This window comes from Balaenoptera musculus, chromosome 12 (genome assembly GCF_009873245.2).
Source record: "Balaenoptera musculus isolate JJ_BM4_2016_0621 chromosome 12, mBalMus1.pri.v3, whole genome shotgun sequence".
Lineage (NCBI taxonomy): Eukaryota > Metazoa > Chordata > Mammalia > Artiodactyla > Balaenopteridae > Balaenoptera > Balaenoptera musculus.
Genome location: NC_045796.1, coordinates 83,131,389 through 83,150,793, shown reverse-complemented (window position 1 = coordinate 83,150,793; position 19,405 = coordinate 83,131,389). Strand labels below are relative to the sequence as shown.

Here is a 19,405-nt window from a genome sequence, read left to right as displayed (position 1 = left end):
GCCTCTGTTTCCACATGGCCTTGCTCTCTGGGTGTCTGTGCCTCTCTCCTCTTATGAAGACAAAAGTCATTGGATTTAGCACCCATCCTAGTACAATATGATCTATTTTAACCAATTTCATCTGTAAAGACCCATTTCCATATACAGTCACATTCTGAGGTTCTGAGTGGACATGAATTTTTTGGGGGGAGCAGGGAGAGGCACAGTTTTAAACCCACTACATCTGTCAGATGGTAGGGTAAGGATTTGAACATGACCCCATTTCAATGATTTTCCACTTTGAAGTTATAATCTTAGCTATTAAGTTAAATTAGAAGTTAACACTGATGTCCAATTTTAGACATATTCTGAGAGATGATCTTAGAGTATCAGTAGAAAAGAGAGCTAAGAAGTTTATGGGAGACGAGCTGTGTCTAAGTCATCACTTCTGACTTGTACCCTGAACATAAGGTTCATAAGGTTCAACATAAGGTTGACCTGAAGGGCATCTGATACATATCTTATGAATAGAGATTTAAGACATTTTTCTATGCACTTCATTGGTTGGGCAAGGGACATCACAGGAGAAGTTTCATGGTCTCTCAAGTCAATACCTCTGGATACCAAGCTCGTAAGTTGGGATTTTTCCCAATACTTGTCTAAAGCATGTTTCCTCCCTTAGGAGAGTGGGCAGTTTTATTACCGTCCAAATACATTTAGGAAATGCCAAGCCAAACCAAGGAAAACACATTTCATTACTGCAGTAAATAATTGCTTCTTAGAACCTTTTCTTTCTTAAGGTGCCTTGCGAGTTTCTAAGAGGGAGGTATTGTGCACATTTTTCTAAGTTTATTGGGTATTTTTTGTAGAGTGTCTTCAAGAACTAATCATCTGTGCCACACACTTTGGTACATCTACTTAGTGTTTATTTGCTTACTTAAGTGCACGTAAGTTCTGCTTTTCTGGAAGCAAATTTGTAGAAGTATACTTCTCTTGCATTTCAACCCCTCCATGATGGATGAGATACCTGACAGAAAGGGAGACACTGATGGGTGTACCATGGCATCTACTAATTTATTGGTCAATTCATTCACTTCTTTATTCATTTACTCACTCACTGATTTCACACATAATTATCAAGCAGCAAGGAAGAGGTTATGAACAAAAAGATGATTGAGACCAGACTCCTTTTCATTAAATCATCTAGATAACACATATCAATCACCATTTCCCAAAGTAATTCTAATAGATGGAAACCACTTGCAATGGACTGAATTGTGTGCCCCCCTAAAATTCATATGTCAAAGTCCTAATCCCTAGTACCTAAGAAGGTGACTATATTTGAAGATAGGACCTTTGAAGAGGTGATTAAGGTTAAATGAGGTCATAAGGGTGTGGGCCCTAACCCAACAGGAATGATGTCCTTATAAGCGGAGGGACAGATGCCAGGGATGGGCATGCACAGACAACAGGCCATGTGAGGACACAGCAAGAAGGTAGCCAAGGAGAGAGGCCTCAGGAAAAATCAATCTTGCCAACACCTTGATTGTGGATTTCTAGCCTCCAGGGCTGTGAGAAAATAAATTTCTGTTGTTTAAGCCACCCAGCCTGTGGTGTTTTGTTATAGCAGCCCCAGCAGACGAAAACAACACTGCTAATTGTTCATTAGGCCCCTGCCTTCAAGAACTTTATTCAGCTAGTTCTAATGGCTACTGAGGATTTCTCATTTCTTTTCTTTTTTTTTTTTTTAACATCTTTATTGGAGTATAATTGCTTTACAATGGTGTGTTAGTTTCTGCTTTATAACAAAGTGAATCAGTTATGCATATACATATGTTCCCATATCTCTTCCCTCTTGCATCTCCCTCCCTCCCATCCTCCCTATCCCACCCCTCTAGGTGGTCACAAAGCACCGAGCTGATCTCCCTGTGCTATGCGGCTGCTTCCCACTAGCTATCTATTTTACGTTTGGTAGTGTATATATGTCCGTGCCACTCTCTCACTTTGTCCCAGCTTACCCTTCCCCCTCCCCATATCCTCAAGTCCATTCTCTAGTAGGTCTGTGTCTTTATTCCCGTCTTGCCACTAGGTTCTTCATGACCTTTTTTTTTTTTTCCTTAGATTCCATATATATGTGTTAGCATACTGTATTTGTTTTTCTCTTTCTGACTTACTTCACTCTGTATGACAGACTCTAACTCCATCCACCTCACTACAAATAACTCAATTTCGTTTCTTTTTATGGCTGAGTAATAGTCCAAGAATTTCATGAGGACCAACTTGATTATCTACCTTGTGAGGACAAGGCCTTTGTTGTATCACCACATGGACCAGCAGAGATGCAGGCATCTGATAGAATGAATGTATCACCTACCTTTCTCCTCCTCTCCATACATTAATCATGGAGAGATGGCCTAAAGCATCCCTTAGAGAGAGCAAGAAAAAAGAAAAAGAGAACCAGAAAGTATCAGGCACGTAGCTAGATACTTCAAATATGCCTTCTCATTTAACATCCCTCTTCTATTTTGAGGTAAATATCTTTACCCCTCTTTCTAGATGAAGAAACAGAGGTTCAAAGAGGATAAGTGATTTGGCCAAGATCATGAAATCACTGGTTAGAGCCAGAATTCAAACTCATTTTTTCCCTCCTGAAAATACGCTGGTCTGTGGGAAATAGTGACAATTTTTTAAAAATGAAGAAAAGATGCTGATTAGAGTGCTTTCATCAATTGCTTAATTAGAGGAAAAAGGAAATCTGGCTAGGCAGAAGCACTTACGAAAAAGGACTGGAAATTTCTGTGGACTATGTGTTTATTTCAGTGACATCCTCGGAACCGACATGGCTACCAAAAAGCTAGGCCAATGTTAAGTTGTGCAAATAAAAACAATGATTATAAGGCAGTTACTAAGTGCCAGGCACTGTTCTCAGTTCTTTCCGTGTATTCTTTTTTTTTTAAAGAGCTATTCTTTTTTTAATTAATTAATTTGTTGTTGTTGTTGTGTTGGGTCTTCGTTTCTGTGCGAGGGCTTTCTCTAGTTGTGGCAAGCGGGGGCCACTCTTCATCGCGGTGCACGGGCCTCTCACTATCGTGGCCTCTCTTGTTGCGGAGCACAGGCTCCAGACGCGCAGGCTCAGTAGCTGTGGCTCACGGGCCTAGTTGCTCCACGGCATGTGGGATCTTCCCAGACCAGGGCTCGAACCCGTGTCCCCTGCATTGGCAGGCAGATTCTCAACCACTGCACCACCAGGGAAGCCCTTTCCGTGTATTCTTGATACCACTAATCAGGAAGGCTAGTGAAAACAAAACCAGTGTGTCCAAAGGCAGGTGACCAGAATGGCCAGAATTTGAAATCATGCTACAGGGTTACTGGTTGGGTAAACTGGGAAGGTTTACTCTAGAGAAAATTGAAGGCCATATGATGGCCATCTCAGGGATTTGAAAGATTTTCCGGTAGGAGGGGGCTTTAGACATAGGGATAAAATTGAGTGGTAGTGAGCCTTCCATCACTGACATTATTCACATGGATGTGTCCAGGTAGAAGCAACACCCACATTCAGCAGGTGGTCAAGCAATTAAGCTCTTAAATTTTTTAAACTTGAGGATTTTAGGATTTTTTAGGATTCATAAATATCATCATCCTTATCTTCTTGATTAACAAAGTTAGGTTTGGAGGGAAAAAAATTAATGCTAGATCCCTTCTGGACTGATAGAAAGAATTCTGCAGGAGAGAAACATATCAGTTTTTCTCATCACCATTGCGAAGAGAAATTTTTGTTCGATTTGAACTCTTCTCTAGATTGATTCTTTTATAAATATATTAGCCAAATTCAGTCTCCAGGTTTGAAAGCTGATAACATGAACTGTTTTGAAAGGATTGTCTATTTATTTTTGCCTTTATCAGCAAGAGGAGCTCATCCTTAATGCTTATCATTGGGCCAGGCATTAAGCAGAAGCTCCTTACACTAGGTTGTGTGTGTTTATTCATTTGTTTGTTTTTTTTAAATCTGGGATCAGTGTTTCTTGAGAAGTACCTACAGCGGCTAAGAAGTGAGTGCCTGGTGATAGCAGAGCATCATTAGAGGAATTAGAGTAGATAATCCATTGGCAAGCAGCAGAGAAGTGCGGTTATGTGATGGCATGGGCGACCAAGAGCCCCAAATGACAAATTAAAGATTTGCCGTGCTGTGGGGTCTCTGGAGGGGCGATTCAGGTACATTGCAGAGCAGTCTTACTGAGGACGGGTCAAGAAAGACTGTGTACAATGGACCCAGAAAATCCAGGCTGTTGGAGGGGGGTGTGTGTATCAAAATTATCTTAAAAGCCACATCGCTGTGGCTATGAACACTTGACCACTAAATGAGAAGGAGACGGTGGAAGGGGGAAAATGCACGCAGAGGGTGTTCCGTCCTGTTCAGAACATCGGGGCTGCTCCGATAATACGAATGCTCCACGACGAAGATGGAGCGAGGATGATGATGATTAATGCCACCCGTGGGAAACTAGGGCTGGCGAGGCTGACAGAGACGGGGGACCCGGCGAGGCAGGATGAGTCACGGGGGAGGGTACCTGGGCTGGAGCGCGCGGGGGCGGAGGGGCGCGGGGCTGGGACCGGGAGTGGGCGGGTGGGCGCCGTGGGCGGAGCGGCTCCGGGCCGAGCGGCTGGGCTGGCGGCCGTGTCTGCGAGCGCGGCAGCATCACCGGAGCCGAGCCGCGAGACTCCGCCTAAGCGACACCCAAACTCTCCTCCCGCACCGCGCACGGAGGCGGCCGAGCCCGAGCCTCCGAGCCCCCCGCGCGCCCGAGCCCCCGCCCCCGCCCCCGCCCCCGCCCGGGAGGCTGGGCTGCGGGAAGCGCCCGGGCGCCCGCGCCTCGCCAGGGCCACCAAAACAAAGGCAGCATCCGGGGCTGGGTGGAGGCGGAGGACCATGACAGCCCGGGCTCGCGCGCTCCCCTGCCCCGCTGCCGCCGCCGCCGCCGCCGCCGCCGGGAGGGCTCCGCGGTGAGCCGAGCAGGGGCGCAGCCGCCGGGCGTGCGTCGGAAGGCGCGCCCGCGCCGAGCCCAGGCCAGCCGAGGGGCGGGCAGGCCGCGAAGATGTCCTCGGCCGTGGGGCCCCGCGGTCCCCGCCCGCCCACCGTGCCTCCCCCGATGCCCGAGCTGCCCGACCTGAGCCACCTGACCGAGGAGGAGAGGAACATCATCATGGCAGTGATGGACCGGCAGAAGGAGGAGGAGGAGAAGGAAGAAGCCATGCTCAAGTAAGCCGCGCGGCCGCGCCATGCGTGCCTCCACCGGGCCGCTCCCCGCCGCCACCCGCTCCTAGCGGCCGAGTGCGGCGTAGAGGCGGGCCGGGGGCCGGGGGGCGCGGGGCCGGGGCGGGGAGGAGGCTGGGAGGACAGCTGGCGGGCGGGGCTGCGCTGAGCCCTGAGCCGAGGAGCCCGGAGAGGGCGGCTGGGGACCGCGGTGCCGGGAGGACTGGGGGGACGGCGCCAGCCGGGGTGGGATGTGCAAGGCTGCAAAGAGCCGATTCCGCCCGAGTGGAAGGCAGGGCCCTGGGCCGGGAGCAGGTGAGGGGCAGGGGCTGAGCGGCAGGAAGGGCAGGTGGGCGAAGAGCCGCTGGGAAAAGCTCTTCTTTCCCTGGAGTTGTCGAGCCGGTTGGGATTGCCCCAGCCAAGGGTGTCAGTATTGGTGTCAGAAAAATGCTTATTTTGAGTGTTCATTTTGCTACTCATTCATCTCACAGCTCGGGGTTGGGTCTTTTTTTTTTTTGGGCAGTTGCCATCTTTGGTAACCTGCTTCTTCAGCGTCTCTCTAACCTTTGCTTCGGGGTCTTCTACACGGAATACCTGTGTGAAGACAGATTTTCCTCCCCGTATACGATGCCACTGGCAATGCCAAGTTTTTAATAATAGGAGAAGCTGATGGGGACTCTGGCCTGAATAAAATAGAGGTTCCTCTTTACTGGTTTCCAAGGGAGTAGTTCCAGGGCCTTCTCGTTTCCTGGTGCAAGCCGTAGCATAAGGGGTCTGATTATTTGCACACATCCCCCCTTCTTTAAAGCCCATCAACCCTTCAGGGGATCTCCGTCCAGCGCCCCGTTTTCCGGGGTCTGGGGAGGGGACGGGGCTGGTGGCTGGCGAGGCAGGCGCGTGTGACACTGCCCTGCCACATGCCTTAGTCTCGGGCGAAACTGCTCACAAGGTGCTGGCCTCCCGCGCCTCCTTGCCATCCCCGTGCAGTGGAGCTGGAGGGGACGTGAACCCCGCCTTCCCCGAGAGGTCCTCCTGTATTGGGGAAAGTTTTCAACTTGGCAGTGAGGAAATCTAGAGGCCCTGATGGGGACTAGTTCCCTGGCTCCCCGCGTTAAGGCCAGGAGGTGTATCTGGGGCGGAAGGTTGGAGTGAAGAGCCCGAGGGAGCCTGTTGCATGTGGAGTTACAGCGGAGAGCAAAGGAGGGGCGGCAAAGGGGCGGCACCCCCGTACCCCAACCCGGGCCCAGCGCACGCCCTCCCGCCTCTCCCCCGCCCCCCGGGATGGCCTCCTGAAGAGGAGGTGCTGTCACAGGAGGGAAGCAGCAGAGCCTGGCAGCAGAGAACCGGAGGGGCTGCATCCCCAACCTGCCGGGTCTCCACTAGCGCAGCTGCCGCCCAGATGGGAGAGGGGGCGTTGAGGGAGAGCAGCGAGGGCTGGCCACAGCACAAGAGGAGCGATCCAGTCATCCCTGCCCTTTTACCGTAGACTCAGAGAGAGAGGGCCCATTAACTCGGAAGGCCGGAGCTGGCCTGCTTCTCTGAAGAGCAGCAGGTTTCTGGATTCCCTGCTCCTTCTTATCCAAAAAAACAGGGGCTTGAAGCCTGCAGGCGTGCAGGAAGCAGAACCTCGTGAATCTGCCGCCTGTCCCTGGCGGAAGGTCCCTGGCGCTGCAGGCTTTCCCCTCCTCTGAGACTGGAAGTAATGCATGGTGTCTGCTGGTGCTGCTGTCTGTCTGTCTGGTTGTCAGTCCGTCTTGTCCTCACCCGTCACAGCTCCCCGCCACCTGTCCCGGACACGTCTTCTGCTGGTCAGCATGCACCGTTTTGCTCCCGTTCCTTTCGGTGTTCACTGCAGACAGCAGGTGCACAGAGACCTCCAGCAGGCGATGGAAAACATGGGCTGCTGCCTGAAAGGTCTGACCGGGAAGGGAAGGCGCAGGGCAAGCCAGTGGGCATCGCTCCTCTTCACTGGCTGTTTCAGGGCTGGTGGAGAGAGGGTCCCTAAGTGGGGAAGGGGGAGTTCTAGGAGGGATCAGATCCTACAGGCTTCTATGGATGAATAAAAATGAAGGACACCATCCAACTGTTCACGTCAAAAGCATCTTTCCCACTGCTGTGCCATGACTGCTCTCCCTGGCACGCACGTGGTGTTCCTTTCTTGCAAGGATTCTCTAAATATTGCAGTGTGTGGTGTTGTCACACCACAGCCTCTGCAATCCCAGGTCTCGGCACTAACTTTATCAATCAGCCTCCGCTGCTAATGTCTTGGCCTTCTGTGCGGTGGCAGACTGGGGATGTTCTGGAATCCCAGTTTGCTGCCATGGAAGTCTGTCATGTTCTCCACAAATTAGTGCAACAGAGATGTACTTTTTTCTAGAGGGTGGTTTATGTCTTAAAAACTGAGGACTGTAGGGGTTATTCAGATGACACACCTATATGGGAACTTAATGACACAGAGTCATGGATGGTGGCCCTTTCTAAACTTTGCAGAAAGGTAGACTGGAACACAGGAGGCTTTTCACAAGCCTTTGAAATAGTCGTTAAATTGGAGATGAGTTTTGGCAGTAGCGCACAGTCGTTATATCACATATCTGAGAATTTAGTCCCACAACAGGCCCTGCAAAGCTAAAGTCCTGGTAACTCAGCATTTAGACTTAAACTTCCCCTTGGTCATTACTGCAGAGCCATCACCTGAGCTCCCTACTTCCTGTGTGTGCTCTCTGTTAACAATTTGTAAAAACAGGCACTAGTAGAGAGGAGAGAGAAAACTGATGGGCGAATACATCAAAGAAACATTATAAAATATCAATTAAAATATATTCGTACAGTTTTGTCAGGCTTGGTTGTATATTACTACTTGAATTTGGCCTTGATAATGTCTTTAAATATGTATAAATGGAAAAGGATAATGAAGCTACTTTCACCTTAATATTTCAGGAAAATTTTTTCTTTGAAATTATAAGTACTTTGTCATAAAAATAATTCATTTTGTTGGCAAAGTGCACTGATTTCAAATACCATTGCCATCTAACAAAACTTAATTGACTCCTGAAAATAATTTCTAATGGTTAATTTAATTCCCTGCAGAAAGAAGGTCTTTCTTAATCTTAGTAGGGTTTTGGGGTGTGTGTGTAGGTGTGTGTAGATGTGTGTAGGTATGGGTGTGAGTGTGTGTTCTAGAAGTCTTGAAACCTAGCTTCCTCAATGAATACTTCTTCAAGTAACTGTCATCAGACACCAAAAGCCAGTATATTACATGGGTTGAAAACTGCGTTATCTGAGACCTAAATCAGAGAAGATCTCATTAGATCTAAAATCTTATTCCACTTTTATAAAAGCTTCATAGAGAAAGGAATTACAGAGTAGCAAGGCAAGAGAAAAAATATAGAAGCAGAGACTGAAAAGGATGGCTAGCGGCTGGGAATTGAGAACCGTGTGGGAATATTTAATAGAACTACCAACATTTATTGAGCATTTACCTCATGCTGGCCATTATTCTAAATGGTTATTGAACCAAATGCCAAAGAGTTGAACTGTGTTCAAGTTCAATATTTGTATATTTGGATTCTCACAAACATCTTGTGCAGAAGGTAAGTAGAGTCATATAATCCGCAAATCCTCATCCAGCCCTTAGAGGGTTCCTGGAATACCTTGAACCTACTCACATAATATGGCCCAGCCAGGATTCAAACCCAGACCTTTTATTCTAAGTCCAAGTATCGTCCCACATGCTGCACTGTCCTTTTACCAACAAGAAGCCTGTGCTTCATCTACCTCTTCCTTAGATTAATGTCTGTTCGTCCCTCAGTTTCAGAGGAGGGGTTTGGCAGGTTAGGCTGATTCAGAAGATCAGCTGCTGATTATAGGAGACCCTGGAGCTTCATCCACGCTCTTAATAGAGTTTCCCAGTGGATTGAGGGCAAGGGCATTGTCCTCAGTTTGAAGATAATAAAAAGCACAATGGTAAGTCCATTAATGTTGGATCTGAGCATTCGGGGTTCAAATTCTAGTCCTGCCTCTTAAATTGTATAAGTGTGGGCCAGAAAATTAAATTGGGATTCTAGGAGGTTCTTTTTTTTTTTTTTTTTTTACAAATCCTGCAATTCATTGTGTGATTTGATTTATAAAGAATATTGACTTTGGACTTCTCCCTCTCTCTTAACAGGGAACCTAATGCCCACTAGCTCTTCAAACATCTGTAATACCTACTTCCTTTGTGAGAGGAGAGACAAAGTAGAGGGGTAGAACCCCTGCACCTTCAGCTTTTCTTTCTCTTTTTTCTCCCTCCAACCAGTTATAACATTGTGACCCAAAATGTATCCAGAAGGCTCAATTAGCAACTGGGAAAAGAAGGAAAGGTAGTTGAGGGCAGCTGGAGTGGAGTGAGGGCAGAGTCCCCAGAATGTGGGTATCATGTTTTCATTGAGGTTTGCAAAGATTTTCATGTCTTACACCCCAAAATATTCTCTCATGTTGCTGAGGCAGAGGTGGGTAAGAAGGGAAAAGAGAAAAAGCGAAGAGTAATTTGAGAAAGCTGCTAAAGCATGAGCAGGTGTCTACATGGTCCCAGATGCTGTGTTAAGTAGAAAAGTCGGGGAGAGGAAATGTCTAGTCTCCTTCACACCCGTAATGGATAGGGTTACATTTAGGGAAGGTTATCCCAGAACCATTGCAGTTTTCTGCTTTCAACAAAAACCTATCTTAGTAAATGTGTATGCCCAAATGCTCATGGAGAAAATTCAGGAAAGGGAAGCCTAAAAAAAAAAAAAAAAAAATGAAAGAAGTAAGGCGTTGTCAAAGAGAATAGAGGGTAAGAAACATAACACTTAGTTCGCATTTTTGCTAACCTGTCTTGACTCTCTTTTACCTCTGTGGATTCCTTCTTAACCAGAAGTGAGGTGCACCATTGCTGAGGTAAATAGATTACTAAGTCTGGAGTAGAATATGGAAACCAGTGTGGGCTCCAGGTGCCCTTGCAGACTTGAATAGAAACACAGCACCTTGGGAGTGTTACTTGCTTAACCGGTCAGATGAGAGAGTAGTGTGAATTTAACCTGTGCAGCAAGAGCCAGCTTCCTGCAAAGATATAAAGTAGCAATTCCTGCAATAATATTACCATCTTCCTACATCTGCAATATGCAGATGGATGAGTTTGCTGTACCGTGGATTGTAAAGTTCATTGAACTGCAGTTCATTTGTCGTTATGGACTATTTTATATCTTTAAACAACTTCTACATTTTGTCCTGTGATGGGAGTTGGGTATTTTAGAGCTGGTCCTGAGAGTTGAACTAATTTGGCCTGAGGCACATGGCAACTAAAGTAATAGAACCCAGAACCCACATACACGGACTCCAAACCTTTAGTGTTCTTATAAGTCTTTTCAAAAGTGCATCAAGCTTTGGCTATTATGGTTTGTCTCCCTCTTCCGTTGGGGAAGGAGCTTAACATTTGGGCGTTTGGCTGGATACGTTACATATTTCACCCTGCCCCATGCTCACCTCTTGAGAGGTCTACCTTGTGACTATTCTATTAGTTTCTGTTAGTGAAATTCCCAGAACTAGCTCAATGCCTTCCAAACCCTTTCCTGATGACATTTGATCCTGGAGTCCAGAAAATAAACTAAAGGAGCAAGAAAGAGGTCACGTGGCTAGTGGCATTTTCCAGCCTTTTCCGAGGACTCCAGTCTCCAGGCTCTGGAACGGGCCACAGGTGACTGGCTAACCCCGTGTGCACCTGGGCTCTCTGATCTGGCTCATTAGCTGGCAGTGCTCTCGAATGCCTTCTCATCTTCCCACCACGCTCCTGAACCATGAGGTTCTCTCTTCTCTCTACTATTGTTCTGAATTTTGTATGTTCGGTAGGCTATTTCTAACAAAGCATCATGTGATATTCAATTCAACAATAATACCACTGTGTCAGGTATGAGAGTTGGGTCAGGAATTGGGCTGTTGGGTAGAGTAAAGAGAGAGTCTTCTGCTTCAGCCCGACCTTGGCTTAGTTCCTACCATTTTAAAACTGCCGTGACCAGAAGGGGAGGTGAGCATCAGATAGTTAGATAGAGCAGTAGACTAGATTCTGCTCTTAACACGGACACTTTCTGTAGGTGTAAACATCAACAAGTTAACTCATCCGCACCCCAGTTTCTTCCTGTGTAAGGTGAAAGTGATAATGTCTGCCCTTCTAACCTACAAGGCTTTCACATGATGGTAGAGGCACCCTAAACTTCAAAGTGCTGTACCAAGGAAAGGTGGCATTATTAACTTTACTTTGTAAAACTATAGAAGAATCCCCAGAGCATCTTTTCCTGTGATGATTGCAGCTACTAGAGGTCCCACGGAGATGGGTTCTTGTAGACGAATCCATCCATCATATCGTGCTAGCAGGGCGGTGTGTCCAGGGTTTCAGCCACCAGGGTGAGAATTTGGCGAAGAGGTCAAAGGTAAAATGAGTCCAGGGTTTGACCTGAGGTTATATTTACCTTCCTTCCATTTTCCTTTCTTTCTCATTAAATAGCTCATAAATGTCTTTAGCACAAAAAGCAATGTGGGCAAAGTGATAGAGTTTGAAATAGCTAAAAGACAACCTTAATTCAAAAGTGAGCAGAGAAATTAGCTTAGGGTCATTCCCTCAACTTTTGCTAGAAAAGAATCGGGAGAAACAGACTGATGATTTTAGTGTCACTGGATTTAATAAATTATTCACTTTAAATTAGCTGAATAAGGGGCCATATACTTGTCAAGTGGTAATTCCTCTTTCATATCAGTTTACTGTGGGGTATGGGTTAGATTGAATAGATTGTACGTGTTGAAGAACTTTTTAAGATTCTGTGCTGGATGTCTCAGGCTTTCTGTATGTATATTCTTACACTTTTACTTCAGGTTTATGTACATTTATTTTGATCTAGGTCAGTGTTCTGTGGATGGTGAAAGGGGAATATACTGCAGAATTGACCTTACTTTTTTAAAATTTATTTTATTGAAGTACAGTTGATTTATAATGTTGTGTTAGTTTCTGTTGTACAGCAAAGTGATTAAGTTTCATATATATATATATTATTTTTCATATTCTTTTCCCTTATGGTTTATTACAAGATATTGAATATAGTTCCCTGTGCTATACAGTAGGACCTTGTTGTTTATCCGTACTGTAAATAATAGTTTGCATCTGCTAATCCCAACCTCCCAATCCATCCCTTCCCCACCCACCTCCCCCTTGGCAACCCAAAGTCTGTTCTCTATGTCTGTGAGTCTGTTTCTGTTTTGTGAGTAAGTGCATTTATATCATATTTTAGATTCAACATATAAGTAATATCATATGATATTTGTCTTTCTCCTTCTGGCTCACTTCACTCAGTATGACAATTTCTGTGTCCATCCATGTTGCTGCAAATGATATTATTTTATTCTTTTTTATGACTGAGTAATATTCCATGTATATATGTAACACATATTCTTTATCCATTCCTCTGTCGATGGACATTTAGGTTGTTTCCATGTCTTGGCTATTGTAAATAGTGCTGCTGTGAACATTGGGGTGCAAGTATCTTTTTGAATTAGTGTTTTGTCTGGATGTATGCCCATGAGTCGGATTGCTGGATCATATGGCGGCTCTATTTTAGTTTTTTGAGAAACCTCCATACCGTTGTCCATAGTGGCTGTACCAGTTTACGTTCTTACAGTGTAGGAGGGTTCCCTTTTCTCCACACCCTCTCCAGGATTTAGTGTTTGTAGATTTTTTAATGATGCCATTCTGACTGGTATGAGGTGATACCTCATTGTGGTTTTGATTTACATTGCTCTAATAATTAGCGATGTCGAGCATCTTTTCATGTGCCTATTGGGCATCTGTACGTCTTTTTTGGAGAAATGTCTATTTAGTTCTGCAGAATTGACTTTAGACATTCCTTCATCTGTTGCTAACTTGTGAAAACTTCTCGTACATGTATTGAAATAAAAAATAGAATGTTTCAAAAGAAAGTGGCTGTACATGTTGTTTTGCCCAGGACAGTATCTGTTGATGCCACATTTGTGCTGTAATTATGACTAGTACCCCTTTCTCTCAGCTTTGAATTTCAATCCAGATGATACATTAAATTATCTCCCTCTTTATAAATTTTGCTTTCCCTGAAACAAATTATTCATTTAAAACTTCAGAAAGTTTAAGCAATTAACTGTCATAAAATATAGCAATTAGTAATTATCAATAAGTGACACAAGCGAGTTGTAGGTGTAGAATCTTGAAAACCATCTTTTGATAAATGGAAAGGCTTTTGCTGAGAATCAGGTGTTATCTTTAATGGATTCTCAGTGGAATGCTATCTTTTATGACAAAGTTGAACTTAAAAGATCAAAACACTTTTCAAATAACAGTAACTAAGAATGCAACCTCGTGCAGGCCTCTCTCTATGAAGATTTTTCTTCGGGCCTTGCAAAGGAGCAGCCTGTGGTTTAGAGAAGACATTTAACTGGATTTTAGGATGCAATATTCTGATCATTCTTCTGAAGTTTAGATAGTAAAATAAGATAATATTACAGAAAGTAATTTCATGCAATTTGAAAGTAAAGTGCTTAATTAGATATTAAAGAACCATAATGAACCAAACAGATACCTTTATGTAGTGTAAAAGATAATACCTTGCTAATGATTTACATATTATTTAGTATATATTTTTATATTTCCCATCATTATGCCAGATAATCATTGTCTGGGAGATGCTGTTATATTTACATAGAGAAGGGATGTGAATTGAAAACCAATTAAGCTGTCTGTACTGTCATGTAAATGTCTTACAGCTTAGCTTCTTTTCATGGACTCTCATGCATGGTCTGCATATTCACAAATGGGAACTCCTGTAGTAGTGGTTACTGATGGAGCTTTCTGTCTGTATTTGCTAGACTTTATGTAGTCAATTCGATTAGCTCCCAACTTACATTTCTGCACGCAAAACATTCTTGATCGATATGTGAGCAGTTTTCTTAATCTCAAGAATATCGAGTTATTTTATTTTATTTATTTATTTTTTAACATCTTTTTTGAGTATAATTGCTTTACAATGGTGTGTTAGTTTCTGCTTTATAACAAAGTGAATCAGCTATACATATACATATATCCCCATATCTCCTCCTTCTTGAGCCTCCCTCCCACCCTCCCTATCCCACCCCTCTAGGTGGTCACAAAGCACCGAGCTGATCTCCCTGTGCTATGTGGCTGCTTCCCACTAGCTATCTATTTTACATTTGGTAGTGTACATATGTCCATGCCACTCTCTCACTTTGTCTAGCTTACCCTTCGCCCTCCCCGTGTCCTCGAGTCCATTCTCTACGTCTGCATGCATCTTTATTCCTGTCCTGCCCCTAGGATCTTCAGAACCTTTTTTTTTAGATTCCATATATATGTGTTAGCATGTGGTATTTCTTTTTCTCTTTCTGACTCACTTCACTCTGTATGACAGACTCTAGGTCCACCCACCTCACTACAAATAACTCAGTTTCGTTTCTTTTTGTGGCTGAGTAATATTCCATTGTATATATGTGCCACATCTTCTTTATCCATTCATCTGTCAATGGACACTTAGGTTGCTTCCATGTCCTGGCTACTGTAAATAGAGCTGCAATGAACATTGTGGCACATGACTCTTTTTGAATTATGGTTTTCTCAGGGTATATGCCCAGTAGTGGGATTGCTGGGTCGTATGGTAGTTCTATTTTTAGTTTTTTAAGGAATCTCCATACTGTTCTCCATAGAGGCTGTATCAATTTACATTCCCACTAACAGTGCAAGAGGGTTCCCTTTTCTGCACACCCTCTCCAGCATTTATTGTTTTGTAGATTTTTTGATGATGGCCATTCTGATTGGTGTGAGGTGATTCTTCATTGTAGTTTTAATTTGCATTTCTCTAATGATTAGTGATGTTGAGCATCCTTTCGTGTGTTTGTTGGCAATCTGTATATCTTCCTTGGAGAAATGTCTATTTAGGTCTTCTGCCCATTTTTGGATTGGGTTGTTTGCTTTTTTGATATTGAGCTGCATGAGCTGCTTGTAAATTTTGGAGATTAATCCTTTGTCAGTTGCTTCATTTGCAAATATTTTCTCCCATTCTGAGGGTTGTCTTTTCATCTTGTTTATGGTTTCCTTTGCTGTGCAAAAGCTTTTAAGTTTCATTTGGTCCCATTTGTTTATTTTGTTTTTATTTCCATTTCTCTAGGAGGTGGGTCAAAAAGGATCTTGCTGTGATTTATGTCATAGAGTATTCTGCCTATGTTTTCCTCTAAGAGTTTGATAGTGTCTGGTCTTACATTTAGGTCTTTAATCCATTTTGAGTTTATTTTTGTGTTTGGTGTTAGGGAGTGCTCTAATTTCATTCTTTACATGTAGCTGTCCAGTTTTCCCCGCACCACTTATTGAAGAGGCTGTCATTTCTCCATTGTATATTCTTGCCTCCTTTAACAAAGATAAGGTGACCATATGTGCGTGGGTTTATCTCTGGGCTTTCTATACTGTTTCATTGATCTATATTTCTGTTTTTGTGCCATTACCATCCTGTCTTGATTATGTAGCTTTGTAGTATAGTCTGAAGAGCATTGAGTTATTTTAAAGTTGTAAGTGATCAGTGCACAAGTGTTACATGACACATTATCATTCTTGTAGTTTAAACATAGCTCTTAACATGCAAGGAGAAGCTCTTTGTTTAGGTGGCTAGTTGTTCCGTTTTTGATTTAGAGGGTTTACATTTTAGAAAAATTAGGCAGATGATGTTTGTAATATCTAAGGAATGCATAAATCAATGTATCAGTTTTCTTTAAATATAGGGTAGTATATATATATCTACATTCAGAAGTTCTATCCAGGTCAGAAAGATTAGTGTCATAGTAGAAAGAGATGAAAACAGAAGTAAAGTAACCCAGTGGCTTTCCTTTTTTTTTTTCACACAGCTTAGCAGATTTATCTGCCTTAGCTATCTCTGTCTTGTAATATATTGGAGCTTAAGTCTTCTTTCCTAACCTTTTTTTTTTCTGGAGAAGAAAATGATACATTTTACACCCTGGTGTCTGAAATAAAGGGATATCAATATGAGCTGGCTGATATATTTTAGATATTACATTTTTGGTAAGAGTAAAAATTATAAAGAGATTCTACTTTGATATTCTTCAGGATCATCATAACAATTGTAATAAAATGTAATTTGGAAAAATAAAATACCATAAATCTTCTTAAAATTAGGCTGAATATTTCAATTTATGGCTGTCTAGGCCAAATATAGTGACCTAATGTATAGCAGCCTGGAGTAAAAACTTGATACCAGTCTGAAAAAGATAGTATCGTCTGAGTATTGTCCCAGACACAGGTATTAGAAAGGGATTTCATGGTATTTGGAGCTTCACAGGCCTGAGCTGTAATAGTCACTGTTGAGTAGAACTATGATTGGAAATCAGTCAGATGGCTTTCTAGTCCTGCCTTCTATAAAGATAGCAAGGTGGAAGATTCCTGGAGTCCCACGTGCAATTTAAAAAAGCACAGTCCAAGTGGATAAACAAGATACTACTGTACAGCAAAGGGTACTATTTTCAATATCCTGTGATAAACCATAATGGAAAAGAATACAAAAAAGAATGTATATATATATATATAGAGAGAGAGAGAGAGAGCGAGCTCTTCTTGCCCTTCCGTCTATAATTCCATTTCCTTCTGATTTGCCTTTTTCTATGCGGTTTCTGGTCATGGACTCAGTCACACTTATGTGTTTATGATCCCAAGTCTGTGTTACTACATTGGAATTCTCTACTAAGTTCTGGATTTGTGTACCTGACCACCTGCTAAATGTCTCCACCTGGATGTCCCATAGGTGCTTCAAGCTGAGTGTTACCCATCATCCATTTCTTGACTTTCTGCTTAAACTTGATGCTTTTCTATAATCCCTGTCTTTGTGGGTAGATCACCATTGCAACTGCTCATTCATTCTGTTGTCAAGTTCTTCAGATTCCATCTTCTTTGAATTTCTCCTTTCTCTTCCAATTCCATTGCCTTTACTTGAATGCAGACTCTCATCCCTGCTCCCCTGGATGCCTGCAGTAACCTCCTAATTCCTTTCCCTGACACCAGCCAGACCTCCTCCAGTCCCCACACGGCTGTCAGGGGAACCTCTCTAAAATCCATCTGATCACATCCCATCAGGAAAACCCCTTTGCTTTCAGAGTAAAGTTTAAACCTCCTAATCTGCAACCTGCATCTCCTCTCAGGGGTCCACACATAGCCTCCTGCCAGTGCCCAAGGCGCCATCGCTGCCTCAGAGCTTGGTGGCTCCACTTGTGCTTTTCTCTCTGTCAGGAATTTCCTTTTTCTTCATCTACCTCATGTTTACATAGCCTTTCAAATTAGCTCATGACCCCTCACCTGGCACATCTTCCCGGACTTTCCAGATTAATTTTTATGTTTGTCCTCTGTGCACATCTTTTCTGTAACCTTGTTCCCCTGACACTGTCACCTCAGCATCAGCTCCTGAAAGCAGGGTCATTCTCATTTGTATCTGTCATATGAGCACAGTGCTTGCCATGTGATAGGCTCCTGGATTTTCTAAACAGTGTGTGTGAATGAATGAATCCATCCAGAGGATGTGGAACAGAGGAGTCATCTGAGGCTGCTGGATGGATTCACGGGGTATGAGTAGGTGGCTGGAGTGGGAAGTTTATTCTAACCAGGAGAATTCTATCAGCAGATTCTGAAAGCAAAAAATGAGCTGAGAGTTTTGGCTATTGAGAGAAGCAGGTTGGCCAGAATTTATGAGGAGAACATTCTGGTTGTTAGATATTACAAGGTGAAATTGAAATAGGATTTTCAGATGATGTGTTGTACTCTTAATTTATCATTCATGGCTTTTGGAAGGACAGCATTCTGAAAATGCTTGAATGTCAATGTTGGAGGATGTAAACAATATATTTTAAAAATTAATCCTCTAGACAGACAAGCTTAATGGAAACTTTTCCTTTGAATTAAAACATCATTAACTTCAGTAAGAGTGTAAAGCATAATATGGGTTCTCTGATTTGATGTTCAGAATTAGATTAGATGCTTATGACCGTAAAGTATTATACTGACTATATTTTTAATTAAAAAGTGCTCCCTGGTTAAGTCATCTTCTAAACTTTTTTTAAGATTGAAGTATAGCTGATTTACAATGTTGTGTTAGTTTCAGGTGTACAGCAAAGTGATTCAGTTATACATTTATATCTATTCTTTTTCAGATTCTTTTCCCTTATAGGTTATTACAAAATATTGATTAGAGTTCCCTGTGCTATACAGTCCTTGTTGTTTATCTATTTTATATATAGTAGTGTGTATATGTTAATCCCAAACTCCTAATTTATCCCTCACCTCCCCTCTTCCCCTTTGGTAACCATAAGTTTGTTTTCTATGTCTGTGGGTCTCTTTCTGTTTTGTATATAAGTTCATTTGTATCCTTTTTTTAGATTCCACCTGTTAGTGATTATCATATGGTATTTGTCTTTCTCTTTCTGACGTACTTCACTCAGTATGATGATCTCTAGGTCCATCCGTGTTGCTGCAAATGGCATTATTTCATTCTTTTTTTATGGCTAAGTAGTATTTCATTGTATATATGTACCGCATCTTTAACCATCTTCTTCCAGACTTAAACTCTTTGAAAGCAGGTGTCTTCTTTTACTCATCTTTGTATTCCCATTGCCTAACCTGTGGCTCTTACACAGTGGGACCTCAGCAAGTGCTGGCTGAACTGAGCTGCACAGTCTGAAGGCCCAGGACACAGAAGCACTGGTCTCTTTTTTTTTTTTTTTTTAAACATCTTTATTGGAGTATAATTGCATTACAATGTTGTGTAGTTTCTGCTGTATAACAAAGTGAATCAGCTATAGGTATACATATATACCCATGTCTCCTCTCTCTTGCATCTCCCTCCCACCCTCCCTATCCCACCCCTCTAGGTGGTCACAAAGCACTGAGCTGATCTCCCTGGAAGCACTGATCTTTGACACAAGACAGCTAGACCGAGTTGAGATGGGGATGGGTAGGAGCTTGGAGGCTGCCTGGTCCAGGGCTGGCAAATACTCAGAATGCACAGGCAACTTCCTGAAGATGGAACAGCATCGCTGATAAATGGTGGATGCCTCAGAACCTTTCTAGATGGGGCACTCCAAGCCATC

At 43.3% G+C, this 19,405-nt stretch overlaps 1 protein-coding gene across 17 annotated transcripts in view; it reads left to right on the top strand.

The window, feature by feature from the left end:
* Positions 1-4,856: 4,856 nt before the first annotated feature.
* The window catches only part of RIMS1 (regulating synaptic membrane exocytosis 1), a 474,848-nt gene continuing 460,299 nt past the window's right edge, over positions 4,857-19,405 (top strand). For 8 of the 17 annotated variants that reach the window (XM_036871557.1, XM_036871556.1, XM_036871555.1 and 5 more), the window contains exon 1: positions 4,859-5,236. In XM_036871557.1, coding sequence (XP_036727452.1) covers positions 5,073-5,236 — 164 coding nt within the window. In that variant the 5' untranslated portion in view covers positions 4,859-5,072. Of the gene's footprint in view, positions 5,237-19,405 lie in introns of all 17 variants that reach the window. The other 9 variants (XM_036871559.1, XM_036871558.1, XM_036871542.1 and 6 more) reach the window with 2 other exon arrangements.